At 35.8% G+C, this 17,377-nt stretch overlaps 1 protein-coding gene across 1 annotated transcript in view; it reads left to right on the top strand.

Moving 5' to 3' along the window:
• The window catches only part of LOC128890611 (uncharacterized), a 58,218-nt gene that overhangs the window by 25,089 nt on the left and 15,752 nt on the right, over nt 1-17,377 (top strand). The window contains exon 2 of the mRNA XM_054149265.1: nt 4,670-4,887. Coding sequence (XP_054005240.1) covers nt 4,762-4,887 — 126 coding nt within the window. The 5' untranslated portion in view covers nt 4,670-4,761. The remainder of the gene's footprint in view (nt 1-4,669; nt 4,888-17,377) is intronic.

Raw genomic sequence — 17,377 nt, 5'->3', positions numbered from 1 at the left:
AGCATTTTTTTGCTCGGCTTGTATAGAAAATGGGATCGACAAAAAATAGGAAGAACAGGATGTAGACGCTTTGCGTGAAACGGAGATAAATTGATGTTTACGCTCTGGTCTTCGCGCTTCTCTCGACTTCTTCTCATTTTTCGTTAGAAAGAAGAATCGGTACGGTTATCTTCGTTGATTGTTTCAGCATCTTCGACTGTTTCGGCCAGGTGAGCCGTAAAACAGCCGGTGATTTCTCCAACTGTTACGAAATCGAAATCTGCGCGTCTACGCCTCATTTAGATGGGTTTTTCGACATGCAAATGCGGTAGAATTATCCATTAAGGCTGCAATTATTTTTTGCCGATTGCGACTTTCATCAATTTCCCTTCGGAAATGGCATTCCTCTAAGAAACGTTACGAGTGTTTCATTCATACTGAAAAGTGTGTTGCTATTGCAATAGCGTGCGTAATGTGGTGAATTAATTGAACTGAATCACTATAAAAGATAGTATTTCTTGTACGTGCTACTATACTATCGTTTTCACGAATTCTTCCACTAACATTGAGAGTGATATTTAAACCTCTTTAGGTTTAATTTTATTCGTGACAATTGTAACAATCGTGTAACGTTAAATCGATTTATAAATACGGATTAACAATGAATTCAGCAGTTTCTGTGAATACGTTTTGTGACTGATGACAAGGTAAAAAACATACATACATATATATGTATGTGTGCGACAGTAATTATATATATATATAATTCGTTTATCGTTGCTTCGCAAAGGAAGCAATGGTTCCCACACGTTTATAATATTTACATTTACTTTCATTGCATAAAATTCTGAAAGCAGCAGAAACGATTAATTATTGTTTTTGCGCGTCTATTACCACTTTCTCGTTAGCCTGCTTCCGGAAACGAAAGCAAATAGCAAAGTTTTAATTTTGTTTTATCTCTTCTTCTCTTTGCAACCAGTGAAACTAGTTTAGCCGTCAGAAACGAGATTAATTATACTCTGTTATTATTCCTTGTAGAAATAAATGTGCTCGTTTCGTTTTAATAATCGTCTCAGATGGCGCCTAAATTTGAAGCTCACCAGAATTTTTCTAGATGGTAATCATATAGTATTTTTTTTTTTTTTAAATATAATTCAAATATATTTCAAATTTATATTTAACGAGTAATAGATAAACATTTGTTTAAATTCGTTATTAGAAATTTTTATCTAGTGAAGTGTTTTCCCCATTTCCATAGAAAACCCGTAACGATAAGAAGGTCAATAAGATGAATCCATGTGAATAGCGATTCGCAACGAGATCAACGCGTTGAAATGCGCAACACGATGATCCTTAAATAAAAATCAGTCAGCGACGCGACACTGCATAGTAATTAGTATCCCGTCAGCTTGAGCTAACAGTATCGGGAGTATAGCAACACCGTTGTCTTCGCGAGAGGTGTGTCAACCTACATTTAAGTTACAAATTCTTTCCATTTTCATGGCATTCTGCAATGTTAATACTTACACGTTTAGTTTTCTACGGTAACGTTCAAATTTTTTACTCAAACGTTGACCACCTTTAATCTCGGATATACGTGAGTTTTTTGTTTCCAAAAACTTCACATCGTTAAGCAACCACACAACACAATCAGATGGTGTACATTAAGACTAGGTCAGCGATTCCTAGTTTCCTGATTAGGAGAAAAAAATCTACTGTAATTATATATTAGGTTGTCCCAAAGGTTTCGTTCCGTGACTTGCATTCAGTTATTTTTGTGTAGCAATGTTTATATAAATAGACAATCTAAATCTTAGATGTTAATGTCGTAACAGTAATGGAGCAAAATGAATCGTACGCGATTCAATAATGTAATATTGGACATAAAACATTGTGTATGTATTACTTATTAATGAAATGGAAGAAACTTTTCGGACAACCTAATACACTGAATAAACGATAAATCGATGCTAATCTTTTATTCCTTATGAAATTTTTTATCTAGATAAGAACATAGAACAGTTTTGGGTCTGAAAATGATTCTAAAAAAAAAAAATTCCATTAGGCAGAATTGTCACACGATAATTTTTAGTTAATTCTTTTTTGTTTTTTTCTTTTCGAATAAATAGATGACATTTATTATATAATATCAAATGTTAAATATATTAATAACAGTTAGTACGAAGAATGACTGTTTCTTCTTGTTAATAAAATCGCAACCGTTTTTGCGTATGCAGAAAGAAATACAAGTAGGTATGGAAACAAACATCCTGGGAACAATAGCTAGGAAAAATGTTACCTTAAGTAACGAATAAAATGTAACAGGGAAGCAATACTCGTGGGACTTTCAATCCACAGGCTGCATAAACGCTTTCAGCTCTATTTGGTATCGAAGCACTTACGTAAGTCAGCCAAACGAGTCGAGTCTTACTGCAGATTGTGAATCGTCGACGACCTGTCCCTCTCTCACTGACAAACGTTGCAGTATTTATGCATTCTGCGCATTTCGTGTATTACAATCCAATTGTTATATAATTTGAAACGTCTATAAGAAAAGGTCACGTTCTGAGAAGTTCGTTTACAAGACCAGGATAGATTTCTCAGCAGACAATAGATACACCATTGAGACACTTAGTCACGTGGGTTCGTTACCTTGGCGGTTTAAAAAAAGAGGCAGATTTTAATATTAGTTGAAACGCTCCGTTACCTTTTGACACGTTAACTCTCACATGAATGCTTCCGAATATTTCTATAAGATCAAAATTTTCTTTTGAACAAATTTAACTGACCCATTTCCGAAATTGTCCAACGTAATGCATGACTTCATCGCACAGTATACATTGTAATCTTTCATTGAACCAATAGGGCATTGAAAAAAGTTTATCTTGGATTGAATTATTCACAAGTTTTACTAATTGTTAAACAACAAATTTTATCCATGTTATATTAACATCTTAAATGAGTGGTATGTAATCGATTTATTAATAAACGAAAATTTAAAAAAAAAAAAATATATATATACATGTTGAATAGAGGAACCTCCTCCTTTTCAAAGTCGGTTAAAAAACGAGTTCCAACGAAATGCCATGAAGTATGCGTTGTACGTATACCCTGTAAAGAGGCAATGCAAAGAACTCTCCAGTAATTTAATTTTACTTTAACTAACAATAGTTCGAAGTCACTTTTATGAAGTTATTAGTGATTTGAAATACGAAGCACCGTGCTTTACAAAAGTTAAAATAACGCAAGGAAATATACTTTAGCATCTGTTGAACTTCAACGATTGATGTAAATTATGTTAATGCAAATATGTAAATGACTAAATTACTCGCATTACCTATTCTAAATTAAAAATTTTCTTTTGTATTTTTTTTTTCTTTTTTCTTTCTTTCTTTTTTTTTTTACTGCACGGCGCTTCTCCAAGGATCGCAGCTCACACTCTGAAGAGCCATCACCCAAGCGTATCATAAAAGCGTGTACTTTCAGATTTACCCGTTTCAAGCCACTACACGAGCGTTAAACTGTTAATAAACGATTCGAGTGTCCACGATTCACGTTCTACTTGGTAGAAAGAAGAATTCAACAATTTCGCTGTTCAACGTGCGTGAAACCCGAACATTTCTCTTTTACGACCAGGAAATCAACGGAGATTTTCGATAATCTCGTTACGAGTGAAGGAAACGAGAGAACAAGGAAAAAAGGAATTGTCGCTTTTTGCGCGCGCGCGCGCGCGCGCGCGACCGGGAGTATAAAATCACGCCGAAATGGCCATTCGTTGAGCAATCGTTTCGATCGCATTACGACATTCTACAATGGTACCGTGTAATTTCACTTTCGCCAGGAGATCGCAATTGCACAATTTTCGTCGCGCCAGACGAGACATTCGGGCGGACCTAGAAAGCGTCTAGGAAATGCTAATTTACCGGAGTTACTGGTCTTGGTATTACGTGCGCGAGACCTCGCCGAGTATATTTGCCGATGCGATGATCTCGTGCAACGTTGGTGGACCCGTTTTACCGTCGATCGTTGACAGTATCACATTTGTTAGAAGCTCTGTGCTTAGGGCTCAAGAGTTTTGAGGATTTAAGGAGAAAAGCCCATCTTGAACGCGTTAAAGGGACAGCTATATTCAACAATTCTTTTTTTTTTTTTTTCGTCAACAATTGATTTAATATAAGATTTGTTTGCTGAGATTTATTATACAGGGTGTATACATGCTAAAGTGTGACAGACGCATATTTCAATAACTATCGATATTACGAAAATATCGTTTACTATCGCGTGATCCTCCCAAAAATATATACACTAGTTCCATTTAAAGAACGAAACTTCACCGTCATATCTTTGAAATTAATAACGTACGAGAAATTTCGTTAACGCCACAATATAGAGCCCATTGTGAGCCCAGCTTCGGAATTGTAATATTTTTGTCAAGTCCTCTGTATTAGAAACACACGCGTGTTGAGATAATTTTAATTTTTGTATTTGAAACTCGAACGTCGAATGAATAAATTACTAATGTAAAAATAAGTTTCATCCTGTCATGTCTTGTATGGTGATATTTTTTAATCTAATTTTAATCTAATTTTCAAGGACGAGTATATACGCCCTCGACAGCGAAGGGGTTAAATTCATTCATGCGCGAGATTTGTGAAAGAATTTACTTGCATCATGAATATTTGTGTTACAGCGGTCACGGAACGAGGATGAGCAATTACGAAGATCGCAGAAAACCGCGGACAGGTGCTTCGAAGAAGCCGAGGACTGCGTTCATCATAGGAAATGACCATGACGAGCGTGGCTGTCGCCCCGGGTAGCCTCGGCGCACCTCCATCTATGCTCACCCCAAAGATGTATCATCTACAGCAGGGGTTAAGTTCAACATCGGCCTCACCCAGTCCTGAAAAAGTAAGAATCATTGTTAACAACCGATACAATCCATTATACAGGCGTTTCCAAAATGGGCTTCAATGTTTTTTAATAAAACAGTAACGGCATGTAATATATTCAATTTTGTTGTTTTAATTACTTTATTTAAGGTCACGTCAACTACGAGGCTATAAGTGACCACGTCAATGAGTAAAATTTAATTATAATTTATTTAACTATATTTTTGCTATATTTCATTAACACGTTGGCTGCCAAGCTAAAACTCGTGAAAATTTCTATACACTTAAAATTTTGTCTCGAGACTATTGTAAATTAGATAATTTAACATCTCTCTTTAACGTCCTTATTATTTTTATTCTTTGCTGCCAATTACCTTTCACCTTTCCGATGCGCGGTTCCCGATTCAATTTCGTATCAAAGATTAATCCTTACGATTTTCTGTTGTAACTCCATGTTTATCTGCTGGTTGTTTGAATTGAAATTTTATGAAACCCATTTATATGATAAACAACGTATCATTCGTGCAACTAAAAGTGCGCATCTTGAATTTACGAACCGAGAACAGAACCAAGGTCATGTATTCATTTCGACGGAAACCGTATAGAGAAAGTTCGCACAGCCGGATTAATAATTATGATTCGTGACCTACCGCTTATGTAACGGTATAGAATACGTATAATAACAGCACGTAAGTTTCCATTGCTGGTCTCGTATATCGTTCAGCTCGTGTTGTTCGCCAATTCCTTTGAGTTTGAACAGAAAGAAACGTAAATGAGGTAGGTCAAAGCGATTTTATATACACAACGATGCACCCTAATTTTTCATCCAATTTGCAATCCCCTTTTAATAAATATTTTAATAGATAACATTTATAATTTCTTCAATCTGAATCTTCGTTTACACGCTAGTGAAACAACACTATGAGATTTTTTCTTACTTTTTTTTTTTAATAATTTATAATACTGGTATCCGTGATTTTATTTGTCGAAGGAAATGAATGTACAAGATGATCCAAAAAGATGGTCGACCAATGTGAAGGCATATCGGTACTTACAGAAAGAGAATGTCTGGTTTCCAGTAAAACGTCTAATTAACACAAGTATGCAAATCAAACCTGTTAGAATACTTTGAAATTTCCTGTTTCAGTGCTACGGGTGAATTATTATATTTATTATTATTTATAATTCTTCGTTAACTAAAGGTTGCCGTTGATTTATGTATTTATGCATTTAATTGGTAATTACGTATTTAAAACAGTACTAAACGATTATATGATTACAAGGTTCGTGACTATCTCTTTCAAGATTCCTCTCCAAGCTTGTGTTAAGTATAGATGTGTTGATCATTGCTGAACTGCGTATCTTTACGTATTTACACGAAATTTGAATGTGCAAGATATTTCACATAAGCACGATAAATAACATATGCAATATACTATTGCAATATACTATTGCATATGTTTTGAAACATATATATGCAAAATATGCAAAATAAATAATGTATTTTTATAGTACTCCAATATCAAAACAAATTTCTGTCTAGATCCGCAGTCTACTTATTATTATAGTTGTAACATTTTCAAAAATACCAATGACTGAGGTTACATTTATGAAATTAACAAAAATAATTCACAAAATTAATATCTCTGTTCCATTCTGACATCTTTTTCCTTATCTTTACTATTAAATCCTGCAGTCCGTATCTTAGTTTTACATAGCGCGTCTAAAAAATGTCGGAGGTCCTTAAAAGGGGTTTCCAAATCATCCCCCGAACCACCCCTTTCAAGGACCTCCAACATTTTTGGGGCACCCTGTATAACCACGTGTGGTCCCAATTCTTTCATACTTCTATTATTTTTTAGGGCGACCAAGGCCGCCAGTTTTATAGTCAAATTTAATACTCTTCCGACGTAAAACACGCGAGTTAGAAACAAACACTGTTATCGCAGCCTTAAGGTGATTCTGTATCGAAACCCTGAAACGAGAAACGCTCGAACAAGGACAAACCAACTCTTCGGATGATGTAAGAGCACTCGCGTGCTACATATGCCATTTAATTCGTCCAACTCTGTCACAAAGACTGGCTCCGGTTTTGCCTTAAAACCTGACCTCGTTGACGACACCGAATACTCGCTGGTCGCGCGTCTTTTGCACACCGTGGTCGAGCCTAGATGGACGCTACCTTACGTCTCAGTCCTTCTGCTAAACCTCGTAGCGTCGGATACCACGGGTCGAGTGCTTTTTATAGTTTTCACCGTGTTAGATTTCGCCTTTTCCTTGTTTGTGATCGCGATTCGCGAAGCAATCGAATTAATCGCGTCCGCCGACTCATCTTGGTAGTTTCACGAGGAAACTGCGCGAGTAAGTTGAATCTTGATCGCCGCGAAAATTTATATTTCTACAGATGTAGATAGAGCATTGAAATTTAAACGAGAACATCTCTTATATTCTAAAGAAGGTAACGTGTATTTTACTGTTGATGTTTCATATACAGGGTGTCCCAAAAATGTTGGAGGTCGTTGAAAGGGGTGGTTCGGGAAGTGATTTGAAACAACTTTTTCCTTTGCAAAAATGTCGGATGGGGCTTCGTTGAGGAGATATTAACGGAAAACACTGACCAATCAGAGCGCGCGGATACCGTTGGAGCGGCCGCGGTAGCGAAGGCTACGCGCTGAGCGGCCGCGTCGATATCCTTCGATGCACGTCGAGTCACTTGTTCGCGTACAGAGAGCGGCTACCTAGCGCGTAGCCATCGCTATCGCGGCCGCTCCATCGGTATCCGCGCGCTCCGATTGGTCAGTGTTTTCCGTTAATATCTCCTCAACGAAGCCTCGGACAACAATTTCGCTAAGGAAAATGTTGTTTCAAATCACCCCCTGAACCACCCTTTTCAAGGACCTCCAACATTTTTGGGACACCCTGTATATCAGTCACAGCTGAACAAACATTTTATAGCTAGAAATGCACAAATTGTTACACATACAAATGTAACATGCTATTAACATAGTACAGCTACAAATATAATAAAATATAAAATAATTATTCTAAGAAACTATATTTTCACCTACACGCAGCGTACTCCAAAACTCTCCAACTCTGTTCATATTACAAATTACATTATTTCTATGCACTGAATGGCTATATAAAATATGGAAACAAAGAGTAATTAATTTTTAATACACGATATCTGAAGTCCTGTTCAGTGGAATTTAAAGCATCTTATTTTTAGAAAGTAAATAACATGGAAGGTAGGTTAGACGATCGAAGGATAGTCAGAGGATAACTAAACTGTTTGAATATTTAACGTATATTTGCGGTACTTTGATCGCGTTATGATTTCTCACTGTGAGGAAACGCGGCAATTAACCTTCCCGTGGGATATCAATTCTTTGAAGAGACTTACCTTGCGTGTAAACGGTAGCGCGATATTAATGGCAATATTTAATAGGGTAATTGAGTGATTAAGCTACAATCCAGTGACAATAAAAATCCTAATTGGCTACAATGTATCTAATCTTGAGAAAACGTATGTCAGTTTAGAAAGTTCGACGTTTCAAGCGATGAACGTTGCGTTTCATCCCATGCGTTATTTATTAATAAATAAATACGATAAAAGGTAAGGAAATAAACCTCAACCTTATCATGAATGATTTTATTATACCGACTTTCTAAATATCTTCTCATAATCAGATGTTATTTTAAATACTCCAATCTCTCGATCTATATTTTCGTTTGATGATGTAATGTCGTTAATTCAAAGTTTCGTATAGATACAAATTCAAGCATGAAAATTCTGAAAACTAAATAATTAAATTTTTCAAACTTGTTTAAACGCCTAGAAAAGCGGTATTTTCGCGAAGAAAATATAAAGGAGAAAGTAAACAGGAAAGAGATTGAAAAATTCTGCATCGGGATAGGTTTCCTAAATAGATACCAATCTGGTAGATTTCTGTGCTACTTCAACCGCAGAAGTAAGTTGTTTAACTCGTCGTCAAAGTTATTGTTTCGACGCTGCACCCTGTACTTTCACTTTATAAATCTCAATACGTTATCAATAAACATTGGATTTTTAGACATTTACAGGAAATTTGAATATGCTCGAAACTACAAAATGCACACAGTATGCAATAATATAAAAATAAAACATTGAAGGTAAAGTTTGTATTATAATATCTGCCGAGTATCGAAGAGCCCGTAATCGTTTATAATAACAATGACATAAACATTACCCAATATCGTTCTGAAATCTGATAAAATTCAAAGAATCGTGGAAAGAAAGCAATCAACGTGATATTATCTCGCTATTTCGTTTCATAACAGTATTACGATCAATCGCGGACTCCGATTTTTGTGTGTCTATAATTGAGCAATCTAGCAATCGAGTAATTTCTGTTGATTTGAACGATTTAACAATCACTTAATCGTTTGAACATATAGATTTATTTTATTATTATTTAGCTGTCACAAACTGAAGACCGAGAGAAACTTTCATCTATGAGGTCCATAAATACTTCTGCATTACGACTACTTTCTTTAGATTATGAAGGTTTATATAATGAATTCGCAATACCTGGATTTACTTTAACGCGAATACCTTTCGCACACTATCGGATGCTACCAACACGGTAGTAACAGACTTCGCATGTAACCGGTTTTCCGTTTGGCCCACATTGCTATGCCGCGAATAGGATTGTCAAGACATTGTGTCCTACAAGTACATACTCACTTGTCATTCAATTAAGAAAACACGGTTTTCTAAATGTTTCTTAAGGTGGGAAACTATGTACATTAAGAGGTCAAATATTACAGGGGCTCGATTCAGGACGCTGAAAATTAAGTATTTCTTTACGAACATTTTACAAATAATATGCCACGTACGTATGTTCGTAGACCCCTCGCCGTCGAAGTTACAAAGGAGGATGCTAAAAAATGGCCATTTTTGGACCGGCTTGGAAACTAAAAATTCATGCAGGACCGTTTACAGGGTCACCCATAGAGCAAAAAACATCTTTGTCATTTTTTCTTAAAGTAATGGAAAAGTTGTCAGAATTGGGTGGAGACACGTAAAACTGAGTTTGTGGTCGTCACAATTTAACGCAATTCGACAATCGGTCGAATAAAGACAGAACATTTTGAAAAAGGAAAGATGGTCTTTGTTCTACTAAATACAATCTCCAATGCTACGTTATTATTGTAGATAATAGAAATATAAAAAAATTTTTTAAAAATGATTAAAAATAAACAAACGAAATTTTCTTTCTTAAGTTAACGTAGCTATTAGTGAACATTGACATTTCACAAATATTTGTTTTACGAAAAATTCACGAAAGACGATCTTTTTTCTTTCACGCGTATACGATAATTAATATTTAAGAAATATATTCTTACGATAATAAAATTAAAGACTACGTATTACAAAAGAAAAATGAATTCTTTGACCGAAAAAGAACGATTCCCCTTAACTTATAATAAGTGCTTCCCCAACCGTATAAAGAACCATTTCTTTGGTAATGAATTAAGTATCTTCATGCGTACCTAAATCTCTTCACTCTTAACAAGCACCTTAATAGCCGTACTTGTGGAATCTAGAAACGAGAGTAGAATAGCTTTGGAATACATAATTTACCATACCAGCAGATTTCACTTAATCAATGCATACCTTGACCCTAAAATATTTATAACAGACGGTCAGCAATTGCACATGCTTTTGCTTGATTCTGAATTTACAATAAATTTATTTACAGCAGGCAAAAAATGTCCACCATTTAAAGTTCCATCCTTACATTATATCGTATAAAGATTATTTAGTTGGTTTTTCCTATGTTATTTTGACGCGTAATTATTAAATTTGATGCCAGTAAAAGTTCCCATTCGCGTATTAGTTGACCATCTCTCCCAATAACTTTATTCTTATTGTCGTCTTTGTTATATTGAAACTACGGTTCGGTTTACATATCCTGGATATGTAGATCATCGTCGGGTCTACTTAATTAATTCATGATCTAGAAATCGAAGAAACAAATAAGGGAAAAACTAACACGTACGACTGATGGAGGAAAAGAAGCAGAAAGGAACAAAAAGGGAGAGTTAAACGATGAAAAATAAACAACAGGTGTTTTTCTGTCAATATTGCTTATCATTAATATGTGGGGGGGGGGCTTACTGGCAGCCTACTCAATTTAATAAATTTAAATAAATTTTGTTTGTATTAAGCGTATGTAGAACGATGAACTAAAGTTACATACGTACCTTAGGGTGGATCGTATTTTAATGATTTTTGAAATCTACCTTACGCATCTCCTAAATACGTTGCAATAAACCAAAATTCATGTAAAATTTGAGCACTTTATTTTAACATTAACACGTGGCCCAAGCCTTCGAAAGTTTTAAATGGAAAATACATACATGTACAAAGATATAGTAAATATTTGAAAGTGGCAAAGTGTTTCGGAGGAATTAATGAAGGAATTTTCAACTATAGAACAAAAACTTCTCCTAGTTTGGATTATTGAGAATTCGTTTAATATCAAGCGTCAATGAAACTTTCTTTTAAATTTCCTCTTTTTTTAGTAGAATTCAGTGCTAAAAACAAAATAAGTCATAATGATAGTAAATTCGATAAATATAAAGAAAGTCAAACTAAACGGAAATAATTTGTCACGTCACATATGCAGCATTATAACCGAGAATTTCTTAACGATTTACTACTCATTCTGGCACTATCTCGTGGCGCCTTCAACGCTTTCGAAATGTATTATACATATCGAAGGAGTTTTAATGATTCTTTTCTCTGGCCTACGACCATCTAATTACGAATACGTTTAACGTGATAAATCGAAATAAATCTGGTAAGAAAATCTTCTTTAGATCAAATGACAGATACGATTAGTGTTCTGCTAGCGGTTTCTGTGTAATAAGCGCTTGTCGAATTCGTTAAAATGGGACACTGGAATGGGCATTATGACAGAGGAAAGTAATAAGTTATATTATACTGCATCTGAGAGACCGATAATCCACCTATGCAAAAGATGCTAACAATTTTCGAACGAACTATCGGCTCGAGGTAATGACGTAGGAAAAAAGAAATTACATTCGATACTTTCCAGGAAAATATCTTGAGCGCCATGTTACGAGTCTATAGAAATCTCAGTTATTTGCCGATAACCACGAAATAGAAAGGAGAAAATATTGAGGAGGTAGACGGGGAGATTTGATCATATACTCGCGACAGATTTCATTAGCTTTTCTAAGGCAAACTTCATATTTCTACTTGGTCGTTAAGTGTTATTATAATTGTCGCAAATGTTAAATATTCAAACATTTTAAGTCTTTGCTATCAACATCTAATATTTTTGTTTATACTGTTAATTGTTTAATCGATAGTACAACACGTGGCCTATATATTATTCGTACATGTTACGAGACAAAACTTGCATTTGCACCGAGAGGGAAGTCCCTCGGAGGATGAAGCGCAAAAATCGAAATTGCTCTTATACGATAGCGCGTAATTAGCGGATAAATCCTGAATGTTTTTCTGTCAATATTGCTTATCATTAATACGTGGGAGGCTTACTGGCAGCCTACTCAATTTAATAAATTTAAATAAATTTTGTTTGTATTAAACGGAACGAGCGCAAACATTTTTTCTTACGGATTTGAAGAGCGCATAAATAGTGCATTGTTATGGAATCTTTTTCTCAAATTTTATTTAAATGGGAGGGTTAGCTAGGCAGACGTCTATAAACACTGCTAACAATGAATGATGAACGTATAAGATAATAAGAATAAGAAGGATGTAATTTTGATTATCCTCTCTTCACCTGAATCCAAATAAATAAACACTCTGTAGCGTTCGGTATCGAAAATCTCATAAATTCTTTCGGAAATCCCCATGTTTTAACGATTTTCACAACGTATTCGTTTCAATCTTTACGATACATTGGTAGATGTCCAATAAGTTATATTAGCGGTAGCGTAGATCTTATCCCAAGCTTGTGTCAATCGGTGAAATCATCGCTCACGGGCTTATGAAAAGATGAGGCTAAGCATCCGGTAAGAAAAACGTTGAACCGCACAAGCGGGCCCATGAGTGGAAGTCTCGGTTCGCAAATTGCGGTTTCGTCTGAATGCAGGCTGAGAGGATTGTGTAACTGTAGACCCGCGTTGGCATAGACGCTTACAAGTATGATGATGCATCTATGGTGCATCCGCCGTGACCCCGGTGCATGCGCGTGCACCCATGTCGCTCACGTATAAGATTGTATTACGATAAACACCCATATTCACCTGTCTTCGATTGCATACACCTGTGTCTCGGTGTTTCGGTGGGTTCCATCGATTCCCGCGAGACGATTCCGTAGATCTCGTTGCGCTTGCCGATTTTCTTTCTTCGCGTGATTTTGAAAGTGAACGTCGTCATTTCGTTTTCTTTCATTTCGTCATTTCTTAAGACGCTATAAGAAGAATTCCGACAGACGGATAGGTGTTCCGTGGAATAGGTGGAAGGGTGATTCGTGCGATTCCACCTTTTGTTGTGCTTCTTTCTTTCTATTTGTGTAATAGATAATGGATCCAGAATAATAAAATACTAATTTTATTGATTAAAAGTTTTGATTTTATTTACAAGCGTCGCGAGTAGGATGCGATCTTTTCTCTGTGAGGAGCTGGTCAGAACTAACAGACAAACGTTATAAGTAAGAAGTAGAAAGAATTTTTAAGGAATCTTATTAAGAACGTATTTGTTTGAATTTACTGTAAAAGAAACGACATTACTTTTCGGTCTCCCTGATGCATGCTAATGTAGAGAATCCTTTTTTAATTTATCATCCATTTCCAAATAGACCAGTAAATGAAATGTTAAAAGTAGAATTTGACGATCGTGCGAATATGTTGCGAATAAAATAGCTGCATTAAACTAATTTATTAGATTAAATTGTGTATTTTGTAATGTAAAATAAAATTTTGAACGCCCAATAACATAGGCTGTTCATATTCACATAAAAACTGAATCAAAAATATTGATATTTTTATACCGCGTAATTCTTGGCTTTAGTTCTATAAATTTGTAAGATTATTTTATAGAAGGTTTCTTTTCGTTCGACATTCCCCTGCCGAACGACGGTTTTCACCGATCGCGAACGTGTTAAGTAGTGCATACACTTTACGTGGTAGGAGAGCGTAGTTTTGTCGATCATGCACACACTGCTCTGTAATTTCTATCTTTACGACTATCGCGTAGAAATTCGAACGTGTAATTTTCCATCACTCGATACTCATCATTGATTCCGGGTGTATTATTAGACCGTCGTACATAGAGCTTGAACAAAGAACATAAATCTATTTCCGACGCAATCGTCAGTTAATAGCAGTGCCTGTGCAATTAACGTCTGAATGCATTAATAACTTTTAAATATTGCCTCTCAGAATTTTCAACGTCTAATCGAATATCAACACTAGTTTAAGAACGTTAAAAATTGATTATTGCGGTACAAATAACTCGTTATATTGTACAAGTACTTATTATTATATTTACGAGTAAACTCGTGCTGAGGAATACTGTCGAAAGAAATTTATACATCTACAGAATTTAATTTTTCTCCTTGAATTGTTATGCTGAAATTAATCATCGTATGTTGTTTCTTTTTCTTTAAGACAACAGCAACAGAATCAGACCACTACGAAATTTCAGGAAAAAGGTCTTCTAAATTTTCAATTTTAATCCCTGCAACTAAACGTCGCATGAATAAATTGTAAATATAAAAAAGTTTCGTTTTGTCTTCCTCTATAAGGCAATATTTTTCTTTTAATTGGATCTTCGACTGTTGCTTCTTTTTCTTTAAGACAACAGCAACAGAATCAGACCACTACAAAATTTCAGGAAACCGGTCTTTCAAGTTTTTAATTTTTATTTTCGAAACTAAACGTCCCACGAATAAACCGTAATTGCAAAAAAGTTCCGTCTTATCATCCTCCAACAAGCTGATATTTTTTTTTTTTTTTTAAATTCACACCCCTACACCTCTTAAAATTTCCAGCAAATAATCGTAGTTCAGTCCAGTCAAAGGATGGATTAGATGGAGTCCTAACTATTTTACCGAATCGACCAATGATATAGCATCGTTGCGTAGTTTTAGATCGGTTACTTGGTCAGTTTTTCCTAAGGTAGAGATGATGTGTGCCGTTTTAGCGGTGTCGTTTCTGACTGAAATATACAATTTTCTCGCAGAATCCTATTACCTGATTTCTGTTCACGTCGCAAGAGTAAATTGACTGTATTATTGCCAACGCGTTACGAAAAACCAGTCACATGCTAAATATAGTATCGCGAACGTAATCGCGGAGGATTTAATCGTCGGATTATTTCAAGGGAACGGATCGAAAGATGGTTCACCAGATTCCGTCGCGTGTACCGGTCGACTGAAAATTACAAAATTTTCTTTATCGCTTCCTTCGATTGGGAAATCGTGGCGTGCACGCGAAGCAAATAAAAACGTTCGAGGAAAAAGAAAAGGAACAAAAAAAACGAACATTAAAAAAAAAAGGAACTGCGCTTTCAAAGTCGCGAGAAGGTGCAATCCGTTTAATGCCGAACGCACGGGAGGAAAAGGAAACGAATCGGTACGGGAAGAGTACACCGGTTCTTGCGAAAAAGGAAAGAGAAGGATATACGTTAAGCGTGGAAAAAAGAGAGGAGAAGTCACGCGAATAGAAGATCCCGATCTCTCGGGGTCATCTTGATCTCCGAGCCTTGGCCACTGGGGGGAAAGTGGACTTTTGCCTTTTATGTCATACGTGGTCGACTTTTGATTCCCTCCTTCGCTTCGGCCATGTTCGATAGTCACGATTTTCTAAGACACCGTTTTACTCATTGGCCGCCAGGCCGATTAAACTTTTCCTGGCTTGGCCTGTTCAGGTTTCTCCGTGATTTACACTTTTAACCCCTTTGCGACCGCGACTAGACGCAGCGATTTTAAAAGGTTTTCTAAACGAGACTTTTCTAATTTTATGATTTATTCAAACATTATGGAATATAATCAGATTCGTATCATTTGTATAGCACGTTTACGTACGGTCTGTTCGAGAGGAGCGTGTAAAAATCGTTAGAGGAGAAATTCGAACGCTACGAGACAGCAGGCTCATCCCTCCTTGATGCTTTGTTTACGAAGTTATAGTTATCGTTAAACCTTGATCATAGAACAGCATGTTTCATCGTCAAAAAAAAAAAAAACTCGCTTGGGCGAAAGAAGGACAATGTAATTTTTTAGGACGAAGCTTCCTTTTGGGCTTGTTTTTCTATTATGAAGCAGCTATCTCGACAGATTTGGTTAATATGGAGGCCTTCGTCTCAAGACTATGCTATTAAATTAGTGGAAAGCATGCCCCGGAGATGTCAGGCTGTTTATATACCACCTCCTGAAGGCGAGAATGGGAATAATTTCAAAATCTTCAGCGGGAGACCTTTTTTCTATAGCGAATCTTAGTTCTCCATTGATTTTATATTATTGGTGTAATTTCTTTCACAGACGTCGCTGAAATCGAAAGGACGTGGGCGTGGGGAGTCAATTATAGTGTTATTGGATAGCATTTTTAAAAATATTTCTATATTAAATTAATATCAAATAATTTTAAATAAATATTAGATCGTTCGAATAATTTCATTCAAAGCATGTTGTCATGTATTCAAAATTAATTTATAACTCGTTCCTTTTCATTTCCAGCACAATTATTTTTTTCTTTCGTATTTATATGAAACAGTATCCATCCCGACCCAAGATCATAATAACGTTTCCGAGAAACGTCTTACTTTTACAACGACACAGGTAATTTATTTGACCCAATCTAGAAGTTGCATTTACTATTTCTAAATCTAATGCACTTGCAACTACTCGCGTTGCATCTAGAGGTCGAAAACCTTCGGCTAGTTTAAAGACATCGTGTCTTCACTCTGCAATTAAGATTATCTGTCTGCGGGTAGATTCTATTTCACTAATATCAACATTGGCTCACTAATTGTGTAAAAAGCATCGAGCATAATGCTAGTCATAACTGCGGTAATAGTTTTCATTCGTTGGTTACCGCGGAAATTGCAATGCCTGGTTCGTCGAGGAAACAGCAAACACGAGTTGCGACGACGTCGCGTCGTACGACCGAATGAATTACTTGCTTTCCGTTTTACCATTTTTAAGATGTCTCTTCTTATTTACGTGCAGCCACTTTGTAAGCGACCATAATGCGTAGCGCATACAAAGCAATCGACTATTAGTTTAGGATCTGTTTATAGAAATTTTTTATTTACGTGGAATTTTTAAATGCAAGCTTATTTGCAATTCGTGCTGTGCTGAATTACAATTGTCTTTTTGTCGTTGGAAAATGTTTAATATGTACCAGAAAGAGGTGTAATTTAATTTTGCAAAGGTTGTGAAATTATTGATCCCAGACATAGTTTTATTTGCAACTCTACTTGCAGCATATAAACTTTACACTTTGGTATTCTCAATTTTCAATTAATT

Source organism: Hylaeus anthracinus, unplaced genomic scaffold (assembly GCF_026225885.1).
Source record: "Hylaeus anthracinus isolate JK02 unplaced genomic scaffold, UHH_iyHylAnth1.0_haploid 12001, whole genome shotgun sequence".
Taxonomy (NCBI): domain Eukaryota; kingdom Metazoa; phylum Arthropoda; class Insecta; order Hymenoptera; family Colletidae; genus Hylaeus; species Hylaeus anthracinus.
Note: the sequence above shows the minus strand (reverse complement) of the source record. Positions and strands in the feature narration are given on the sequence as shown.